This window comes from Rhincodon typus, chromosome 18, assembly GCF_021869965.1.
Source record: "Rhincodon typus isolate 14 chromosome 18, sRhiTyp1.1, whole genome shotgun sequence".
Classification (NCBI taxonomy): domain Eukaryota; kingdom Metazoa; phylum Chordata; class Chondrichthyes; order Orectolobiformes; family Rhincodontidae; genus Rhincodon; species Rhincodon typus.
Window position 1 is genome coordinate 48,670,828 of NC_063349.1, and position 21,639 is coordinate 48,692,466.

At 42.7% G+C, this 21,639-nt stretch overlaps 1 protein-coding gene across 1 annotated transcript in view; it reads right to left on the bottom strand.

Annotated features, from left to right (window-relative positions):
• The window catches only part of LOC109927333 (SLIT-ROBO Rho GTPase-activating protein 1-like), a 224,465-nt gene that overhangs the window by 56,775 nt on the left and 146,051 nt on the right, over positions 1-21,639 (bottom strand). The window contains exon 4 of the mRNA XM_048607949.1: positions 6,492-6,554. Within this exon, the coding sequence (XP_048463906.1) occupies positions 6,492-6,554 (63 nt within the window). The remainder of the gene's footprint in view (positions 1-6,491; positions 6,555-21,639) is intronic.

Genomic DNA, 21,639 nt, shown 5'->3' on the forward strand with positions numbered 1-21,639 from the left:
ATGTACAGCATGGAAACAGACCCTTCGGTCCAACTGGTCCATGCCAACCAGATAACCTAAATTAATCTAGTCCCATTTGTTAGCATTTGGCCCATTTCCCTCTAAACCCCTCTTATTCATATACCCATCCAGATACCTTTTAAATGTTGTAATTGTACCAGCTTCCACCACTTCCTCTGGCAGCTCATTCCATACATGTACCACCCTCTGCGTGAAAAAGATGCCCCTTAGGTCCCTCTAGTTTTGAACTCCCCAACTCTGGGGAAAAGACCTTGTTTATTTACCCTATCCATGCCTCTCATGACTTTGTAAACCTCTATTAGGTCATATCTCAGCTTCTGACGCTCCAGGGAAAATAGCCCCAGTTGAATCAGCCTCTCCCCTAGAGCTCATACCCTCCAACCCTAGCAACATTCTTGAAAATCTGTTCTGAACCCTTTCAAGTGTCACAACATCCTTTCTATGGCAGGGACACCAGAACTGAATGCAGTATTGTGAAAGTGGCCTAACCAATGTCCCATACAGCCGCAACATAACCTCCCAACTCCTATACTCAATGCACTGACCAATACCCTTTGATCTTTTACTTATAATTGTGTGTCTGATACTACCTCTTTCACTAACACCTGAAGGAGGAGTAAGACTCTGAAGGCTTGTGTTCTCAAATAAACCCGTTGGACTATAACCTGGTGCCATGCGATTTCTGACCTTGTCCATGCCAATCCAACACCGGCACCTCGACGTCCTGACCAAAAAAGGCAAGCAAACCAAACACCTTCCTCACTATTCTATCTATCTGTGACTTCGCTTTTAAGGAAATATGAACCTGCACTTCGTGGTCTCTTTGTCCAGCAACACTCCCCAGGACCTTACCATTAAGTGTATAAGTCCTGCCCTGATTTGCCTTTCCAAAATGCAGCACCTCATATTTATCTAAATAAAACTCCATCTGCCACTCCTCAGCCAATTGGCCCATCTGATCTAGATCCTGTTGTACCCTGAGGTAACCTTCTTCACTGTCCACTACACCTCCAATTTTTGTAGCATCTGCAAACTTACTAACCATACCTCCTATGTTCACATCCAGATCAAAATATATAAAAAATGACAAAAAGCAGTGGACCCAGCACTGATCCTTGTGGCACACCGCGGTTCACAGGCCTCCAAGTCTGAAAAGCAACCCTCAACCACCACTCTGTCTCCAACCTTCGAGCCAGTTCTGTATCCAAATGGCTAGTTCGCCCTCTATGTGATCTAACCTTGCTTAGAAAGGGATACGGCCATTAAAAAAATAAGAGTTTCTTGCTTTACACCACCATCAGATTAGCTGCATTTTAAAAAAAAATTATGGGATGTGAGCATTGGTAGCAAGGCCAGCAATGTTGCTCAGCCTGAATTTCCTTGAAGAAGGTGGTGATGTTCAGTTGAGATGTTGAATTTATTGGAATTGAACTGAAAGAGATGCAATTGCTTTTTAATACCACAGCTAAATGACCAGACTTTGACAGGGAGCCTAGTCTGGGGATTCCACAGTCCAGTTACATAGCTTATTGACATTGGTCCTCATGCTCTCCCCAACACTGCCATGCAGTCACCTTCGAGCCAATATGTCCAACTTGCCCCTCTCTGGCGGCCATGGATTGGCCAAAGTCCATTGTGGCTGAACCACTGCACCAGCTGCTGGAAATAGAAGACCCCACGACACACTCTGAAGAAAAACAGCAGACCTCCGCAGTGATCTGGGCAATATTCCTCCTTGAACCAGCAGCACCATTGTCTGTGTTGCACACAAGTTCGTTCAAGAACTTACACAACAGCGACTGTGTGCCACAAAGGAACTTTGAATGTTCTACATCTTACAAAACCCGCACCACGTTCTCACGATCTTCGTGGACCTTGTGTTTGGATCCAAAGAGATTGAATTCATCCTCCCCTCCTGAGGAGTGCACCACTCAAAATACGGCAACAACTACACTTCAGAAAAGTACTCCTTTGGTCATAAAGTGCATTAAGATGCACCTTAGGTTCTCAAAGGCACTATATAAATGCAAGCCTTCATTTCTCTTAGATGATTTGTTTTGAGTTAGAGGATGAATAATCACGAGTAAGATACCACACATAACCCACTGTCAACAACCAATAGCCTCCATTAGCAGCTATTAATTCCCCAGACTGACCTTTATTTACTCCTTTGTCTGTCCAACTGTTTACTCTCTCTTTGGGCTCTAACATCACCTATTGTTTATTCCCCCCCCCACCTCATTTTTTGCATTAATAACAATCCTTTCCTAGTTACAATCAATCAGTTCTGAAGAAGGGTTGGTGGTAGACAAAGGAGGTTGGAAGAACACAGCAAGCCGGGCAGCATCTAGAGGAAAGGAGCAGTCAATGCTTTGGGTATAACCCTTCTTTAGGACCTATTCAGCCCTGAAGAAGGGTTATAACAGAAACATTGACTGTTTCTTTTCTCCATTGCTTCCTGGCTTGCTGTGTTCTTCCAGCCTCCTGTTTGTCTACCTTGGATTCCAGCATCTGCAATTTTTTTGTCACTGGACCTGAAATATTAACTCTGTTTTCTCTCCACAGATGCTGCCAGACCTGCTGAGTTTTATTTGACAGTGAGATACCAGCTGCCTGCCCATTGCACAAGTCCATGGAGTATGTTGAAGGTGTGAAAATAGATAAGTCCCCTGGGCCGGATGGGATTTATCCGAGGATTCTCTGGGAAGCCAGAGAGGAGATTGCAGAGCCTTTGGCTTTGATCTTTATGTCGTCATCGTCTTCAGGAATAGTGCCAGAAGACTGGGGACTAGCAAATGTTGTCCCCTTGTTCAAGAAGGGGAGTAGAGACAACCCTGGTAATTATAGACCAGTGAGCCTTACTTCGGTTGTGGGTAAAGTGTTGGAAAGGATTATAAGAGATAGAATTTATAATCATCTAGAAAGGAATAATTTGATTAGGGATAGTCAACACGGTTTTGTGAAGCGTAGGTCATGCCTCACAAACCTTATTGAGTTCTTCGAGAAGGTGACCAAACAGGTGGATGAGGGTAAAGCGGTTGATGTGGTGTATATGGATTTCAGTAAAGCGTTTGATAAGGTTCCCCATGGTAGGCTATCGCAGAAAATACGGAGGCATGGGATTGAGGGTGATTTAGCGGTTTGGATCAGAAATTGGCTAGCTGTAAGAAGACAGAGGGTGGTGGTTGATGGGAAATGTTCATCCTGGAGTTCAGTTATTAGTGGTGTACCTCAAGGATCTGTTTTGGGGCCACTGCTGTTTGTCATTTTTATAAATGACCTGGTTGAGGGCGTAGAAGGATGGGTTAGTAAATTTGCGGATGACACCAAAGTTGGTGGAGTTGTGGATAGTGCGGAAGGATGTTGCAGGTTACAGAGGGACATAGATAAGCTGCAGAGCTGGGCTGAGAGGTGGCAAATGGAGTTTAATGCGGGAAAGTGTGAGGTGATTCACTTTGGAAGGAGTAACAGGAATACAGAGTACTGGGCTAATGGTAAGATTCTTGGTAGTGTGGATGAGCAGAGAGATCTCGGTGTCCATGTGCATAGATCACTGAAAGTTGCCACCCAGGTTGATAGGGTTGTTAAGAAGGCGTACGGTACGTTAGGTTTTATTGGTAGAGGGATTGAATTTCGGAGCCATGAGGTCATGTTGCAGCTGTACAAAACTCCACGTGTGGCCGCACTTGGAGTATTCCGTACAGTTCTGGTCGCCGCATTATAGGAAGGATGCGGAAGCATTGGAAAGGGTGCAGAGGAGATTTACCAGGATGTTGCCTGGTATGGAGGGAAGGTCTTATGAAGAAAGGCTGAGGGACTTGAGGCTGTTTTCGTTAGAGAAGAGAAGGTTAAGAGGTGACTTAATAGAGACATACAAGATGATCAGAGGATTAGATAGGGTGGACAGTGGGAGCCTTTTTCCTCGGATGGTGATGGCTAGCACGAGGGGACATAGCTTTACATTGAGGGGTGATAGATATAGGACAGATGTCAGAGGTAGGTTCTTTACTCAGAGAGTAGTAAGGGCGTGGAACGCCCTGCCTGCAAAAGTAGTAGACTCGCCAACTTTAAGGGCATTTAAATGGTCATTGGATAAACATATGGATGATAATGGAATAGTTTAGGTTAGATGGGCTTCAGATTGGTTTCACAGGTCGGCGCAACATCGAGGGCCGAAGGGCCTGTACTGCGCTGTAATGTTCAATGTTCTATGGTTCTGCCTCTGAAAGAGCAAACTAAGAAGGAATTGGAAGACATCAGAAAGAATCAATGAATATTTAATTCTTAAAAATTAAATAAACCACATGAAAATGAATCATTCATACACTTTAATTAAAAATAGAAAGCTCCTAAATCTTCCCTTGCCCATTCTTTGTAAGATATTAAATATGCTAAGATTAATGCCAAGTAAATCATGCATACCAAATGAGACAACATTTTGCTTCACAATTATCAAAACAAGGCTTGACTATTTGATTTGTAAGAATCATCTTTGATAACAATTAGAATTTTACAGATTCATTTCAAATTGCTGCTGAAAATTAGCTTAATTAGAAAATACATTTACCTGAACTTTAGCACTGATCTGTTTCAGACTACGTGCTCAAATGGAAGAATTATAATTCCAGAAAAATATAACTGTCAAGCTTAGTTTCTAGCTGTAAGTTGATTAGACAGATTCCCTTTTAAAACTCAAATGCTGCAGTTAGTACCAGCGAAAATCAGCTGAAAGTCTCGAGTGGATTAATGTTAAAAGCAAAGATTGGAGATTGATTGAGAACTGAACATTCATCCAGCAGGGCTTGTAAAATGTGCAATCAACATAATTGAACTGCTGAGCCACCGTAAATCAGGACGACGTCTAAAAGATAAACTTGGATTTATTCATTTTGCTGTCTCTCAGGTATAAACCAGATCACATCAGACACAACAAATAACTTTGAGGGTGAAGTTACATTTGACAGTAGTGTTGGTTCTGTATTAAAATCAAGGTTTGGGACTGTGGAGCAAGGGCCAAGAAAGCCCCATTGGAGAAGGGAACTCGACTGAGGGTTAGGTCCCCACTCTGGGTATGCCCTCTGCTTGGGGATTCTGGAGTAGTGCAGAGTCAGTGGTTATGATTGGTGGACTGCTGGCTGTATCTACACTGTAACTACAGTACATGACCCTGAGGTTTGCTGAACAGTGTGTGACTATGGATACAGACTGGAAACCTAGCAACGCTCTATAGGAGAGGCACACGTCGCTATGAAGTACTGCTCCATGACAAAAGGTAGAAAAGACAGTGGACAGTCTTTCTGCAGTACCTTTAATATAATAAAACAACATAAAGGTAGAGTCTTATTGAACGAAATATGACCACATGAAACCACATAGAGATATTAGGTCAGATGACTAATAAGGTTGGTTAAAAAGGCAGGTTTTATGGAGTGTATGAAAGAGGAGGAGGAGTATAGAAAGACAGACAGAGATGCAGACCTTCCCAGTGCCTCAAATGCATATAAATATAGTCTTGTTCTACAAAGAGGTGCCTTTGGTTTGTTTGGATAGAGTCAAACTCCAATATTTGTTTGTTTCCTTGAAATGTTACTGTACAGAACCAAACTGTGTTTGTGACTATGGATATATATGTATAAAGATATTTTTTACGAATAATGTATATTTGTAATTAAAAAGAGAGAGACAGACACACACACAGACAGACAGACAGAACAGAACAGAGAGAGAGAGAAGCTTAGAGTTGGAGAGTGTAGGAAGGATGTTTCAGAATTGAGTCCCTGCCACAAATAATGGAAAAATTAAAATCAAGGATGCTCAGAATTGGAGGAGCAGAGACTTTGTAGGATTGGAGGGGATTTCAGAGATAGAAGGGTGAGGACATGGAGGGGATTTGAAAACAAGGATGAGAATTATAAAATCGAGACCAGGTTTGACAGAGAGTAAATGGAGGTCATTAGCACAAGGGAGATTGGTGAACAGGACTTGAGTGTGTTCAGGAACAGACAGCAGGGCCTTGGATGAGCTTGAGTTTCTGAAGGATGGAATGTGGGAGTGCAGCCAGGAGTGTACTGCAGTAAAGCCTAGAGGCACAGATGAGGATTTAAGCAGTGGACGAGGCAAGATCTTCATTGTAGGAAACAAAGGGAGACACAATGTAGTAAAAATATTGCTGAAAGAAAGGTGGAGGTTACGGAAAGGTGCACTTAAACAAACAAGCAATCATTGCTAATCATAGGATAGTTTTCACTTCCTACTTGCCTCTCAGCTGTGTTTTTTTCTGAACCATAGCCATTTGCTAATTTGCTGATCACTAATTGCTGCCAATGTTGTGTGTAGCTCAAAGTGGGTGGAATCACGCATATGTTTGTCCCCTCTCACCGATCCATCTCATCCAGCAAGAAAACAGACCGTCAGTGAAAGAAACTGACTCAGTTTTGTTGAGGCAGCTTTGTTGGCAGAATGTTGCTTACCGTGTACAGCTCATTGAGAACCTTCATTAAATCCTCGTGCAGTTGGAACCCAATCTCCTTGCTCTGTAATAAAGACAAACGCATTTTTCACTCGATTGCTGAACACACACACGTCACTTCACATTAAGGAAAACATTAAGTCTGAAATTTATTCCCTGTTGCTTCACCAATGAAAAGCTAAACTTAGAACACTTGGACAAAAGAAAGCTTCTTAAAAAATGCATTTTAAACATGGATTGTTCATTACGCAATCACATCAGAATGTATTTAATTGACACAGAAAAACTACAATATGATTAGAATTTATCAGATTAACATAAATTGTAATGACACGTCCAGCAATAGACAATTCAAAAATACTTTATAAACACTTGGAAATGCAGTATTTCTAGTGAGGCAGTAACTATTGAAGCTGAGGGTATGCACAAGTCAAGCAAATTTTAAAATAAAAACACCCTCGACTCTAAATTAATGGAAGATTCAATTAAATCAGGAGTAATCATTCACCTTATTAACATGGGGTTGCATGGACAGTATAAGCACTCCAGTGGTTCAGAAAGGCACCTTCTCAAGGGCAACAAACATTAGCCTTGCCATCCAGAGGCGTAATTACTGTCCTTAAAAGAAATGCACTGGCAGATAATTCCAACTGTTTGTGCGATACACTAGAAATTGCAGCGAAGAAAACCAAGTGGTGCCCCTTATCTGTATTATTGCTTACTCCGCGATTGGGCATTCTGGTATCACCCCATTTCCCCAATCGGTTCACACCCTTTAAAAGGGGCAATGGCATCAACACTGCTCAGGGGATACAAGTGGAATGGCAAATAATATTCTGCAATAAAGGAGCGTGTTGTTTAAAAAGACACAAACCAATTGAAAGATCCTCAAAGCACTATTATGAAAGGAGAGTTCTGGCCAATGGTTATCCCTCAACCATCACCACTAAAACAGGTGATCTGGTCATTATCACAGTGCTGCTCGTGGGATCTCGCTATACGCACACCGATTTCCACATTTCCTACAATGATATAGTGATTACTCCTCAAGAAGTACCCCCTGGCTGTAAAACACATTGGAATGTCAGGCGGGAAGGCCTATAAATTAAATTAATGCCTTTCTTTCAAGGGATAAGCTTGCAATGATATTTTGAACCTGTGCTTTCATTGGTGCCTATGGGAATGTGACAGGCTCGTCACCATTCCTCAAACGCCACTTACCTTTCAACGAAAAGACCAAAAAGTTGTGTGTGAAGCTGGGGTGCGACTTATAAGAATGGTTCCAGGAATGAGGAACTTCAGTTAACAGGACAGTTTGAAGATGGTGGGAACTGTTCTCCTTGGACAGAAGAAGGCTGAAAGGAGATTTGATAGAGTGGGCTAGACAGTAGAGATGCAGTGAAGCTGTTTCCACTTGTAGAAGAAATAAGAACAAGAGAATATTGACATAAAATGATATGCAAATGAAACAAGGGTGACATGAGAAAAAACTTTTTCGCACAGCGAGTTTTTAAGGGTGTGGCATGCACTGCCTGGAAATGTAATGGAGGCAATTGGATGATTATTTAGATAGAAAGGGTGTGCAGAGATATGGGGAAAAGGCAGGAGATTAGCAGGAGGTAACAGAACTGGACTAGATGTTGGGCACGATACAGGCACAACGGGCTGAATGGTCTCCTTTGGCACCAAAATAATTGTGTTTCTGTGAAAGATAATCATATGTCCAATTGTAGATGAGCTTTTATGCACCTCCAGGCCAAATTCTGTGCAGCCAAAGGGCGATTTGGAAATTTTTCTTTCTAACATATGAGCGGGGTTCCCTGAAGCCGAGAGTTTGTGAATCGTTGATTCAAAGTCACCAACGATATTGCTGGCTATGTGCAGATGACTGTATTTTGGGGCTTAATGGTTAGCCACAAACCTTTTAGCGTTAAGTATGTATCCGACCCAAACAATGAAAAGGCCATTTCGAATGGGTTGAGGTTGCTGCATGAATAGATTCAGACAATTCTAGTCACAGAACCAGCCTCTCAAAAATTGCTGGCTCATTCGGAGAGTGGTCTGAACAATAGACGATGTTTGTGGACAAAAGTATTCACACCAAATTTGCAGTCCAGTGTTTTTCTCTGAATGCTGGAGGTTAAGATACGAGGTCGGTATGAACAGAAATTTTTTTGTCTGTGTTTAGCTTGCGAGTGCTTTGTCCCAGCATTGATACCTCTGCCTTGATGACATGGCATGTTCATTCCAACTTTTAAAAATTTATTTTGTGGGATGAGGGCATCATTGCAAGGCCAGAATTTGTTTCCCATCCCCTAATTGAGTCAAGGACAATAAATCAGAATTGCTACAGTGCAGAAGCAGGCCATCTGGCCCACCAATCCCTCTACTCTATCCTCTTAACACTGCATTTCCTATGGCCAATCCACCTAGCCTACACATCTTTGGACTGCAGGAAGAAACTGAAGTACCCAGAGGAAACTCACACAGAGAGAACGTGCAAATGCCATACACAGCTATCCGAGACTGGAATCAAACCCAGGTCCCTGGCGCTGGGAGGTAGCAGTGCTAACCACTGAGACACTGCACCAACCCTGCAATCAGGTCTTGTCTGGCATTTGAAGACAGGACCTCTCATATGTCTGCAATATACAAGGCCCTGGACCAACAAGCCATTGCCTTTTCCTTCCCTTTAAGGGCATTTGTGAACAAGATATGTTTTTACACCGGTGATAGCTTCACGATACCCATTACTAATATTAGCTTTTATTTTTATAAATTATTTGATTGTATTTCACCAGTTGCCATGGTGGAATTGTGAGCCAGTAAATCCTTCAGCGCATTATTGTGGGCCTCTGGCTGACTAATCCAAGGCGTTACCACTACACTACTGTTTCTGTGTCTACCACTTGAGGAATATCCCCAAACTAGGGTCACTTTTCCTTACTTCTCTTTGTTTGACTTGCACATATCCTGTGAGCTTCTCGTGCAGGCTTTATCAAACCAGCTACACACCGGCATTACTCCTTGAATCAAATTAAAATAGCAGCTCAATCTGCAGGCTAAATGGCCTCATTCCATTAATGCTCAGCTCCCCTTCAGGGTTCATGCTTACCAGTCCTGCCTTCTCCCACATGTCTATGTCCAAATGCTAGAATGGAATCAACTCTCTAATGGTTTATGCCATCAGGGCTTTTACAACAAGGTATATTTGAATCCTGCACCAAGTCATCTCACATTGGTGCCCATACTTCCCAACTTTTGAGATTTTTCTTCACAAACCTCTTCCTTTCCCTCCACCTTCTGCTCTAAATAGGTGTCTCAGTGTCAAAGTTTCTTGAATAACACAGCTGTGAAGCATCTTAGGATGTCAAAGCTGAAGGTACTACGTAAATGCAAGTAGTAGTGCCACAACTGCAGGACCACAAGATCCCAGTTCAAGTCCCAGCTACCAGGCAGGTGTGAAGATGTCCAAACAGATTGATTAAGATACTTTTTCTTGTACATAGCTGTATAATTCAATGACATCTCCCAGGAATTCCATTGATCTTCATTTAAGATACAAGTACAATTAAGGCTGCAGACTCTGCTCGTGTTTATCATCGTTCTTGACCTGATCAGTGAGTTTGCTTCTACTGAGAACTATATTGTCTTACTCAGAATCACAGCCTAATTATCTGGTTCAGCTGATGGATGGCTTTGCAGCCGAAAGATGATGATAAATGGAATAGGCTCTATCTGGGACACAGTAACTGAGGGAATTCTGCACGAACCTTAATGTTTGAATTTTTCAAGGCTGACATGGAGGATTACCTTTCTGCTAATAATGCTGCGTGCGATGGCGATGACAGCAAGTTGTGTAGCCTGGTAACAAGTGCAGACTGACCGTATTGAAAGCAATTTAAACAAATTAAGCTATGTTTTGCACGACCTATCCTCAAGGGGTTTTAAAATAAACGTGTTTCTTTATTTTATAAAGTACCGTTTCAGTTGGCAGGATGCCCCACAATACGCTTTTTGAAGTGTTGACACTTCACATTTGTAATCACAGTGACCAAATGTCCCAGAAACAGCAAATTGGATAATTACTCATTTTGGTGGGATGGTTTGAGAGATCGATAATAGCCAGGCAAAATTTCCTCACTGACATCTTAAATGTTCACCTTAGCTAACCTGACAAATGAATAAGGGGATCATCTGACATCGCATCAAAAATATGGTAGCTCCAACAATACAGCATTCCCTCAGGATTAGATGGGAAGCAAACTTCGCATTTATACAACACCCTTCACAACCACACAGGGCATCTAAAGCACTTGCCAGCCAATGGAATGGTTTCATAATGTAGCCAACGTGAGATGTGTTGAAGACACAACACATGGCAAAGTTACCCGTGGAATACCGGAAGAAAAATGATACTGCGAGTGGGATTTTTCAGATGGAGAGAGTTTTCCCACTCCAACACAGCAAACATCATTGGGGAATGCACCCTTGTCAATGTTAGCAACGAATTATTCATCCAGTTTGGCTAGAGATGGGACTATTGCTGCTTACTCAGAGAAATCCCATCTTAGACTGACCGCAAGCTTAGCAACCCTCAGTAGAGCCGCTGGGTGAAGTGGCCACTGAAGCAGGAAAGGGGCCCTGCAACCTACAGAATGTATGAACAAGGAACAAGAGTAGGCCACTCAGCCCTTCAGGCCTGCTTTACTATTCAATAAGATCATGGCCGATCCGATTTTAACCCTAACTCTACATTCCTGCACACCTTCGATAACCTTTCATCTCCTTGTTATTTAAAAATTTGCATCAACTGCCTTTTGAGGAAGGCAATTCCAAAAACTCTCAACCCTTGGAGAAAAACTGTTTCTTCATCTGATTTAAATAGGTGACCCCTTGTTTTTAAACTGTGACCTCTCGTTCTGGATTCTCCCACAAGAGGAAACATCCTTTCAACATCCACCTGGTCAAGTCCCCTCAGGATTTTATGTTTCAATTAAGTCATATCAGACTCTTCTAAACTCCAGAGGATAGGGGCCTAACCTGTTTAACCTTACCTCAAAAGTCAATCCACTCATTCAGGTATTAGACTGGATCAGCCAATTACAGTTTCAGTGCTTGGCATTCGAGCAAATTTTCAGAATTTCTTTTAAAATACAGCAGCTTTGAGGGTTGCTGACTACCTAGCCTCTAATGAAGTAGCTCGATTCTGGGTCTGATCCTCTGCAGAACAAGCAGTGAAGTGATACATGGACTATTTTTATATTTCAAAGTCAGTCACATGTTCCCACCAGATCTCATCTGGGCCCCCGAGGCTGGTTTGAAACCACAATATCCTCTTCTCTTCCAGTGTCAGGGAGACAGCTCCTCTGCAGCAGCTCTACATTCATGTTTCTTTCAATGACCCCATTACATTTATACCATTACCTCTGGGCGAATCCAGCTCAAAAGGGAAAGACTGCTGAGGAATGTGAGAGCTGCAATCTCCAGCCTGTGCTGTCTTTGACCATTTCTGGAGGTATGTTTGTGGAATATACTTCGTTGTAAAGCTAAGGCAAAAATGACCCAAAACCATCCGACTAAATAATGGGCCACAGAATTAACAATACACTTATAGCTATTGACAAGTCCCATGTGTTGAGGTTCAATCTTGCTGATAGATAGCTGGGTCGAGTGAGAAGATATTGTTGAGCTATTTACAAACATTCTGTCACAGTAAGGAGATTGGTGGTCAGCTGGTAGAGGTGAGTCTGGACTGCACACACAAGCAACATGCCTCTCTTGTTGGTCTTTAGTTGAGGCTGCCCTTGTCGATTGGAAAGTCTTGACTCTATTTCTGATGGTGATTTGCCATTTTGGCTGTGACTAGCGACCTCCTTGCCGTCATGTTGGCTTTAACTCAGCAGACCCTCCTTGCGGTGGAGTGGTAGTGTCTCCTACCTCTGAACGAGGAAACCCAAGTTCAAGTCCCACCTGTTTCAGACGTGCGTCATAACAAACAAATTGCTGGAGAAAGTCATGATCCAACCGAATGGTAAAGTGGGCTTGAGGGCCAAATGGTCAACTCTTGTTATTCATGCAAGAAGGGAGAGCCTCCAGCTCTTGTCCCACTGTTTGAAATTGACAATGAATTATGCAGTTACTTAGTTTTCGCATTAATAAATAACGCGTACACAAAGTAACGGTCAAACTCATTTGAAAGGCTAACCACCAACATTTGGCTGAAAACAAAATTCATTTCTTATAACTCGTGTACAAGGTACCTCCTGACTTTGAGGCAAAATGATCCAAATGCTTTGCACTTAGCATCTGTTCACCACTGAAGTCAAACTGGCCCCGGTGCAAAGCCTACTGGGTAGAATCGTAGGAGTAACACCACTGAAGGGGTCTGTTCAGGTCCTTGCGATATCAAGTATCGAGGTATGCAGTCAGTCAATGCCACCACCTCACTGGTGTGCACTGCTTTATTTTCCTGCAACTTTTGGGGGCACAGTTGGCAGGAACACACTCTGATCTGGTAACTCAAATAGCAAAGACGGAGGGAATTGGGTGGATTCACCTTCCTTGAAATTACTGATCGTGTCAAAGTCAACTCTCTACAATTTGGCTCAAAATTTAGTCTGAAAAATGAAATCTGTCTTGTGGGTATAAAAGGTGAAAAGGCAGAAAAGTAGCGTTGAGGATGATCAGATCAGTCATGATCAAACTGAATAATAGAATGGACCTGATGGGCTAAATGGCCTACCTCTGTTTCTATATCTTATGGCCTTGAAGTTTAATGGCGTTACTATCGTTGAAGGCGCCACTATGATTATCCTGGGAATTACCATTGAAATGACAGGAATTTACTGACCCTGTAGGTTTGGTTATAAGGAATGATACAGCATGGAAGCAGGCCATTCAGCCCAAACATTCCAACATTTAAGCTCCATTTGTCTCATATCTTTCCTTATCTAAATCTATCTGCCTAACCCTCCATTTGTTTCTACCTGCAATGCTTTCTTTGTTCCACCTTAGATCATTCTATACCATCCACTTCAACATTACATATTACCAACGATCTAACCTGGTCCATCCACGTCAACAGCACAGTCAAGAGCGCACACCAACACCTCTACTTCCTCAGATGGCTAAGGAAATTCAGCCTGTACACAATGACTTTGAGCAATTTTTATAGATGCACCAGAGAAAGCATCCCATCCGGGTACTTCACAGCTTGGTATGGCAACTGCTCTGCCCAAGACCATAAGAAATCATAGAGAGTTGTGAATGTAGCCCAGTCCATCAGGAAAACCAGCCTTAGTTCCATTGACTCCATCTACACTTCCCACTGCCTCGGGAAAGCAGCCAAACTCATCAAAGACCCCTCCCGCCCAGTTATACTCCAAACCAGCCTCTTCCATCGGGCAGAAGATACGAAAGTTTGAAAACTCATACTAACAGATTTAAGGACAGCTTCTTCCCAGCTGTTATCAGACTTATGAACAGACCTCTCATATTAAAGTTGATTTTTCTCTGCAGTTTCTCTGTGTGGCTGTAACACTATATTCTGCATTCTGTTGCACCTAGGTATGATTTGTCTGGTTAGCACACAAAACAATACAACAAAACAACACTATATCTCGATACACGTGACAATAATAAATCAAATAAAATCAAATCACTCCCGGTACAAGTGAATTTCACATTCTTATCATGCTTCAAGTGAAGAGATTGACCCCCCATTGCTTTTCCTGGAGACAATGTTATATTACAGATCTCTAATTTTCACCTTCCCCACAGGAGGAAGCTGTCTTTATTTCAAATGCACGCCATTGAAGGCTCTATTGGAGTAATTCTGTAGACTTTTGTTCAGGAGGAAAGACAGCCAGTGTGTTCATAGAGTCAGAACTGTACAGCTGTACAACTCCCTCTGGTCAGAGGCTGAGGGGTGATCTTATAGAGGTTTATAAAATTATGTGGGGCATGGAGAGGGTAAATAAACAAGGTCTTTTCCCCCAGGGTGGGGCAGTCCAAAACTAGAGGGCATAGGTTTAAGGCGAGAGGGGAAAGATTTAAAAGGGACCTAAGGGGCAACTTTTTCACACAGAGGGTGGTGTGAGTATGGAACAAGCTGCCAGAGGAAGTGGTGGAGGTGGAACAATTACAACATTTAAAAGGTATCTGGATGGGTACATGAGTAGGAAGGGTTAGAGGGATATGAGCCAAATGCTGGCAAATGGGACTAGATTAATTTAGGAAATCTGGCCAACATGATGAGTCTGACCTTGACAGACATAACATCACAGATACAATAAATTTTGTAAATTATCTTGCACTCTCTCCACTTCATTGATAGGTCTTATTATATGCAACTGGAACTGTACATATTTGAAATGTAGTCTAGCCACATTCAGCTGACAGCTGTTATCCTAAATGCCTCATGTAATCGCTGACATCTGACAGTATAACTGCAGTCTTGTTGCTGCCAGTCTTAGCTCAATGCGGCAACAAATGCCTTGGTTACTTAAAGCTGTCATTGGAGCCTTTTAAACTGACATACTACAGGAGATAACGTATCATTCGCAAATATTAAAGAGGTAATAAAGATGCTTGAATTCAATTTTAGCACATAGCTAAAAAGAAACAATTAAAAATCAATAACGTAAGAAAATAACCAGGTCCAATAAAAGTCAGAATCAAAAATCAGTGGTGGAAAGATAATAGAATGTTTACTGAGTGGAATTTAAAGGAATGGTTTATATTTTTACTCTGCTCGTCTTCAATCGTAATCTAATTACATGCTCCGAAAATGGTATTGTCCAGAGATTCAGATCGACTGGGATTAAATTGATTTTCCTCATTGAGCTGATTTTAGCACTAATTCTCAAGGCCTATTTGGAATTTCTTCAGTTAAATCCCACGTCGTGGCCTCTATCCCTGATTCAAAACTCCGCTTCCCCATAACATCGGCACAACATCGTGGGCCGAAGGGCCTGTACTGGTCTATATTCTGCATCCGTTTGTGCCAACCATCAGACCTGCACTGGCTTCCCGTCTGCCATTCTTGACTTCCAGTTCCACCATGGACTTGTCCTTCCTAACCTTCGTTACCTCTCCCAGCCCCATAAAGGCCTTCCTAGGCCCTAAGTTCCGAGCTCACTCTTTAAACTTCCCGATCTCCTTTAAAACACTCCTCAAAGGCTGCCTCATTGACCAAGATTTTGGTCACTGGTTCCAACATGTCCTTAAAGACCAATGGCGATTCAGTTCAGTCCAGTTCGTATTGACATTTAGGATCCACTCGAATCTCCTCGATCTTTCCTCATCTAAATTGATTGTGTTGACTCTCTATTTCCTTCTCACTTATATGTCTATCTAGTTTCCCTTTAAATGCATCTTTACTGTTGTACGTGGCAGTTCATACCTGAAAGGGTTAAATGACATGATGCTTTAAGCACCAACCAATAGGAGATAAAAGGACTGACCCTGAGAGGAGCTAAGCAAGACAAATCTGTGTTGTGTGTTTGCTATCAAGACACAGTGTGTGAATGCTTCAGTGGCAATAAATGTGTACTTACTCTCAAGTTGAGCATAAGAGACTATCATGCATCTCAAGATGTGAAGTAACTATCTATTAAGTACAATGTAATAAACCTTTACTGTCTACCAAGATCGAGCCCAACTTTTGCCGAAGACATCATGTGGGCATCCTTCCCCGTATGGCATCAATAGCTTAGACTAATACCAAGGAGAAGGATGAGTGGTGGTGAATCTACCCAAGGTATCCCAGATGGTTCATGTGTACATGGTCACAACATTGAACATGGTGGCAGCAGGGGGTGCCACACTGTCTCACAGCAGTTGAAGATTTAATTCAGCCATATCCTTGAATTTATACTATTCACACCAACACTCGGGATGGTACTGAGTGAGTTCCACATTTTAACCACTCCCTGGATGAAGATATTTCTACTGAATTACTTGTTTGATTCCTCTATCTTACATTAAAAGCCATTAGTTTTCTTTCTTCTCAGTTCAAAGCACCTTGGAAGATTACATTATGATAAAGATGTTATATAAAATCAAGCTGCTGAAAGGTGTAATCTTTTTTATTCATTCCAGCCCCAATGGCTGGATCGCTATTGATTGGCCATTCCCAGTTTGCCTTCGGAAGGTGCAGATAGGCTATCTTCACGAACTGCTGCAGTCCCTTTCCCACAGGTAGAATTTTACAGTGTTATGGAAAAGTGAATTAACTTCCAGTCGTATGGATTCCCAGATTATCATTTTGGACACTAGAATTAGTTTTTCAAAAAGACACTTCTGGGAAATCACATGGCTCCTGCCAATCGTTTGGAGTCTCAGGATCATACTTTGGCCCTTTGAGTCTATGCTGACAAAACTATAATAAATCTACATTTCCCCCAGTTTCCAGCACTGATTCCGCAGCCTTGAATGTTACAACAGCTTGGACTTACCTCCCCACCTGGGTTTTCTGGCTGCCTTGTTTCAGACATAGTGGTGAATGTCAGTTTGGGAGGTGTCGGCAAAGGGAAATTGCTCTGCCTTTCTGAAGGACCCTGGCTGTCAGTCTAGTGTGAAATCTGAAAAGTGCCTGATACACTTCTGAATACTGTGTTCCCTCAACAATTCGCCAAGACCCCAGGGACATGAGCACATGCCGAGTGACCTGTGTTTGCATGCCAGAACACCAGGACAACAGCCATCTGCACATTTCACACCACTGTTTTCTTTACTTCAAGAACTAACCAATATTGGCCAAAGAGGCTTTTGCCCCAAGGTGAATCTGTGCAGACAGAATTTATTTCTCCTTCTTGGTGTGCATGTGTTGATTTGGAGTGGGAAGCATTTATCTTTTCATATTCGAAACTGTGTGTTTACCAGCTTTGCATCTTTGTTGCAGAAGTGCCATTTTATAATCAATCAACCATTTTATTGAAGAAATCTGGTTGCTGGATTTTTTGAAATTCCAAATCTAATATTGAGAAAGCTTATGATTGTGTGGATTGCAAACTGGGTAAAGCAAATAAATTGATGTTGTGACTACAGCAGGCAAAAGAAAGTGAGAGGGAGACACACAGTGCACTCCTCACACCTTGCTCATAAAGGATCATTCAAAAAGCCTATAAACCACTGTTCCTTAACCTTCTCTATTTCAGGGAATAGAAGCCTAGTTTTGTTTTGTCTCTCATAGCAACATAGAATCCCTGTGGTGTGGAAGCAGGCCATTTAGCCCATCGACTTCATACTGCCCCTCTGAATAGCATTCCCTCCAGACCCAATGCCTTACCCTGCATTTCCCATGGACAACCCACCTACTCTGAACACTATGGGCAATTTAGCATGGCCAATCCACCCTAACCTGCACATCTTTGGGCTGTGGGAGGAAACCCGAGCACCCGGAGGAAACCCACACAGACATGAGGAGAACATGTAAACATGTAAACACAGACAGTTGCCCGAGGCTGGAATTGAACCTGGCTCCCTGGCTTTGTGAGGCAGCCATGCTAACCACTGAGCCACTGTGCCACCCCGCAGTCTCTTCACGGTCTAATACTTGGAGCCTTGGGAACACTTTACTCAAAATTTCACTGCATAGACACTGACCGACAATTGTTTTTATTTGGTCACGGCATGTGGCATTGCTGGCTAGGCCAGCATTTATTGCCCACCCTTAAATTGCCCAGACGGCAGGTAAGAGTCAATCACATCGCTGTGGGCCTGGAGTCAAATAGAGTCAGAGATGTACAGCACGGAAACAGATCCTTCTGTCAACTTGTCCATGCCGGCCAGATATCCTAAATTAAGCTAATCCCATTTGCCAGCATTTGGCCCGTACCCCTCTAAATCCTTCTTATGCATATAGCTATCCGGATCCCTTTCAAATGTTGTAATTGTACAAGTCTCAAAGCCATAAGGACAGCAGGATGAGTCACTTCTGAAAAAGGCTCACTGGACTCAAAGCATTAACTCTGCTTTCTCTCTCCACGGATGCTGCCAGACCTGCTGAGTTTCTCCAGCAATTTCTGTCTTTGTTTCAGATCTTAAAGCATCTACAGATTTTTGTTGTCATTTAGGGAGGGCAGAGCTCATTCCCCAAACTGTGAACCATAAAAGTTTTTACGACAATCAACAGTAGTTACACGGTCACCACTAGGGCTAGCTTTCCAGTTCTAGAATTTTTGTTGAATTCAAATTTCACCATGTTGCCAGAACATTAACCTGGCGTCAGGGTTATTAGCTCAGTAACAATACCACGAGATTACTGCCTCCCCAGTGCACTGTTACAGGACTATTACCATTTTACTGTCAAGCAGTTGTTTTAGCAATTTGCCAGTCAGCTAGAAATTAAAGCGGATGGCAGGGGAGAAGAGGAATTTTCTTAAGGCTTTTATATTTTAATGCAACCGAATAAAGGCAAAATACTGCAGGTGTGAAAATCTGAAACAAACAGAGAATGCTGGAGAAACCCAGCAGGTCTAGCAGCATCTGTAGAGAAAGAAAACAGAGTTAATGTTTGAGTCTAGCACAAATCTTCTTCAGAAATGTTTTTACACATTGTCACACCATACTTTAATCATCCATATGGAAAATGATATGAGCCCTTCCAAAAATGACTGGGAGTGTCTGGAATCAATTTTATTCCCCTTAACTGGAGGGGAACCAATACCCTCGCAAGGAGGTTCATTAGTGTTACTTGGGAGGGTTTAAACTAGAGTGGCAGGGGCCTGTGTACCAGAGCAGCAGGTCAGCAAGTGGAGGGATTGAGGAGGAGATAGATATTAAGACGAGTAAATCAGAAAGGAAGGACAGGCAGAGACAGGTAAATGAACATGATGGTACTAATGCGCTGAAGTGTATTTTTTTCAATGCAGATTCAATAGGTAAGGCAGATGAACTTAGAGCCTGGATCAGTACATGGGGCTATGATATAGAATCCCTACAGTGTGGAAGCAGGCCATTTGGCCCATTGAATCCACATTGACCCTCTGAAGAGAATCCCACCCAGACCCAGCTCATTCCTGTAACCTTGATTTCCCATGGCTAATCCATCTAATTTACACATCCCCAGAGACTATGGACAAATTAACATGGCCAATCCACCCAACCTTTGGATTGTGGGAGGAAACCGGAGCACCCGGAGGAAACCCATGCAGACACGGGGAGAACGTGCAAACTCCACACGGACAGTTACCTGAGGCTGGAGTTGAACCCAGGTCTGGTAAGTCATTGACCACTTCAAGATGGCGGTAGAGTAGCAGTGGAGCGAGTGGGCTCTGCCTGTTTGTCCTTTTGTTTTTTTTCTTACTTTAATCTACTTACCTTCTGTGGAGAATGGGTTTGTGCAACACGGAGGAGACTGAGCCATCGTGGCGACGAGAGAGGTCCCCAGGCAGCCTGGGGTCTCCCAGCACCTGCACTGACATCGAGTGCAGGGGGAGATCGAGCCAGCATGGGGAGAGGGAGTCCATGGTGGTAGAGGCGTCCAGTGCAGAAAGCATCGAGGTTTTGTAGGGAGTGCAAGCCCAGCACGGCCAAGCACTTAACAAGGACTATAAATATTGAACTTTTAACTTAATTTCTTCATTTTTCTACTTTGTACCTAAGTTTTTTTTAAAAACCTAGGTACCTTTGTACTTAAGATGGCGCCAGGAATGGTGACATTGTGAACTTTTCACTGTACTCCTGTATCCCTGCATTTGAGTACATGTGGCAATAAAACCTCATTCTAGTTCTAATTCTTAAAAGGCCCCAGATTGTGGTCGGGGTAGAGAGAACTGAATTTCTGCAGTTTTGTGGGGAGGGGCAATCACCCCAGTGTCAACTTGCCTGGCAATCTTCCCCACCCCCACCACCACTGCTTCATGGGAGGGGTAGATTCCACAATAATCAATGTTTGAGACTTTCACATCATCAGAAATTTATTACTCACATTAGTCTAGTAATCAACACCCAGTGGGGTGTTGGGACAGACACGAGAAAGGGTAAACAAGCAAATTGATAGCAACCAGAAAATTACTTTGACAGGCCTACACAGCATGAGCATTCAAACATGGTATAGAAATAAAACACAGCCACGGACACATGTCATCGGCCTTAATTTCTATGAATTTTCCTGTGTTTTGGATTCCCCAGGCCCAGAAGTAAAAAAACTCTCAATTTCACTCTGTCATTGAGATTGAGGATTAAACCAGGGAAGGGTAAGGGAGAATATGACAGGGGGAGGGAAATAAATTTATATTTAAAAAGATCGAGAGATAAAGAACCAACGTCAGGCATCACCTACAAACTGCATACAATTTCACTGACAAATCTGAACCAAATTGGAGGTAGCAAGAACTGTAGATGATGGAGTCAGAGACAACGCAGTGTGGAGCTGGAGGAACACAGCAGGCCAGGCAGCATCAGAGGGTCAGGACCCGACCCGAAACGTCAACTTTCCTGCTCCTCTGATGCTGCCTGGCCTGCTGTGTTCCTCCAGCGCCACACTATGAACCAAATTGGAGTCACTTTGTTCACTAACTGGAACAACAGGTTTTGGGAGGGATAATTAGGTCACATTAGAAAATTGTAAATCGAGAGAGAGAGAGATAAGAGTCTTAAAAGCTACTGTGTCTTCATGCGTTGACTCTTATCTTAAGCCAGATCACACTAACAGTGGTGTAGGACCCCTTAAAAAGGTGGCTGAGGGCTAACAGTAATCACATACCACAGTTAGCAGTAAGAAAACATCCAGAACATTAAATGCCACTCAAGCACATTAATTGTTCTTCATGATTGGAAAAGCAGCAACTTTAATTCCATCATTCACTGTCATCACTTATCCTATTATTAGGTTTCACACTATAGGACCCTGCTATTTAATTTCCTGCCTCCCAGCAGGAAATAATGAAGCACCACTGAGCCTCAGAGAGAAAAAAAAGATGGTTTGATCTTTGAAAATTCAGTACCACTGAAAAACATTTCTTTCCAACCAAGGGGGTGGGGATCTTCATGAAAAACTTTTGTTTAATTGTTTCAGCAAGACCAGAGCTGGAAAATTAGCCACAGCGACATGCTATAACCAGAAATATTCCAACAAACAGAATAAAAATACACCAGACACAGACACAGACACAGACACAGACACAGACACAGACACAGAC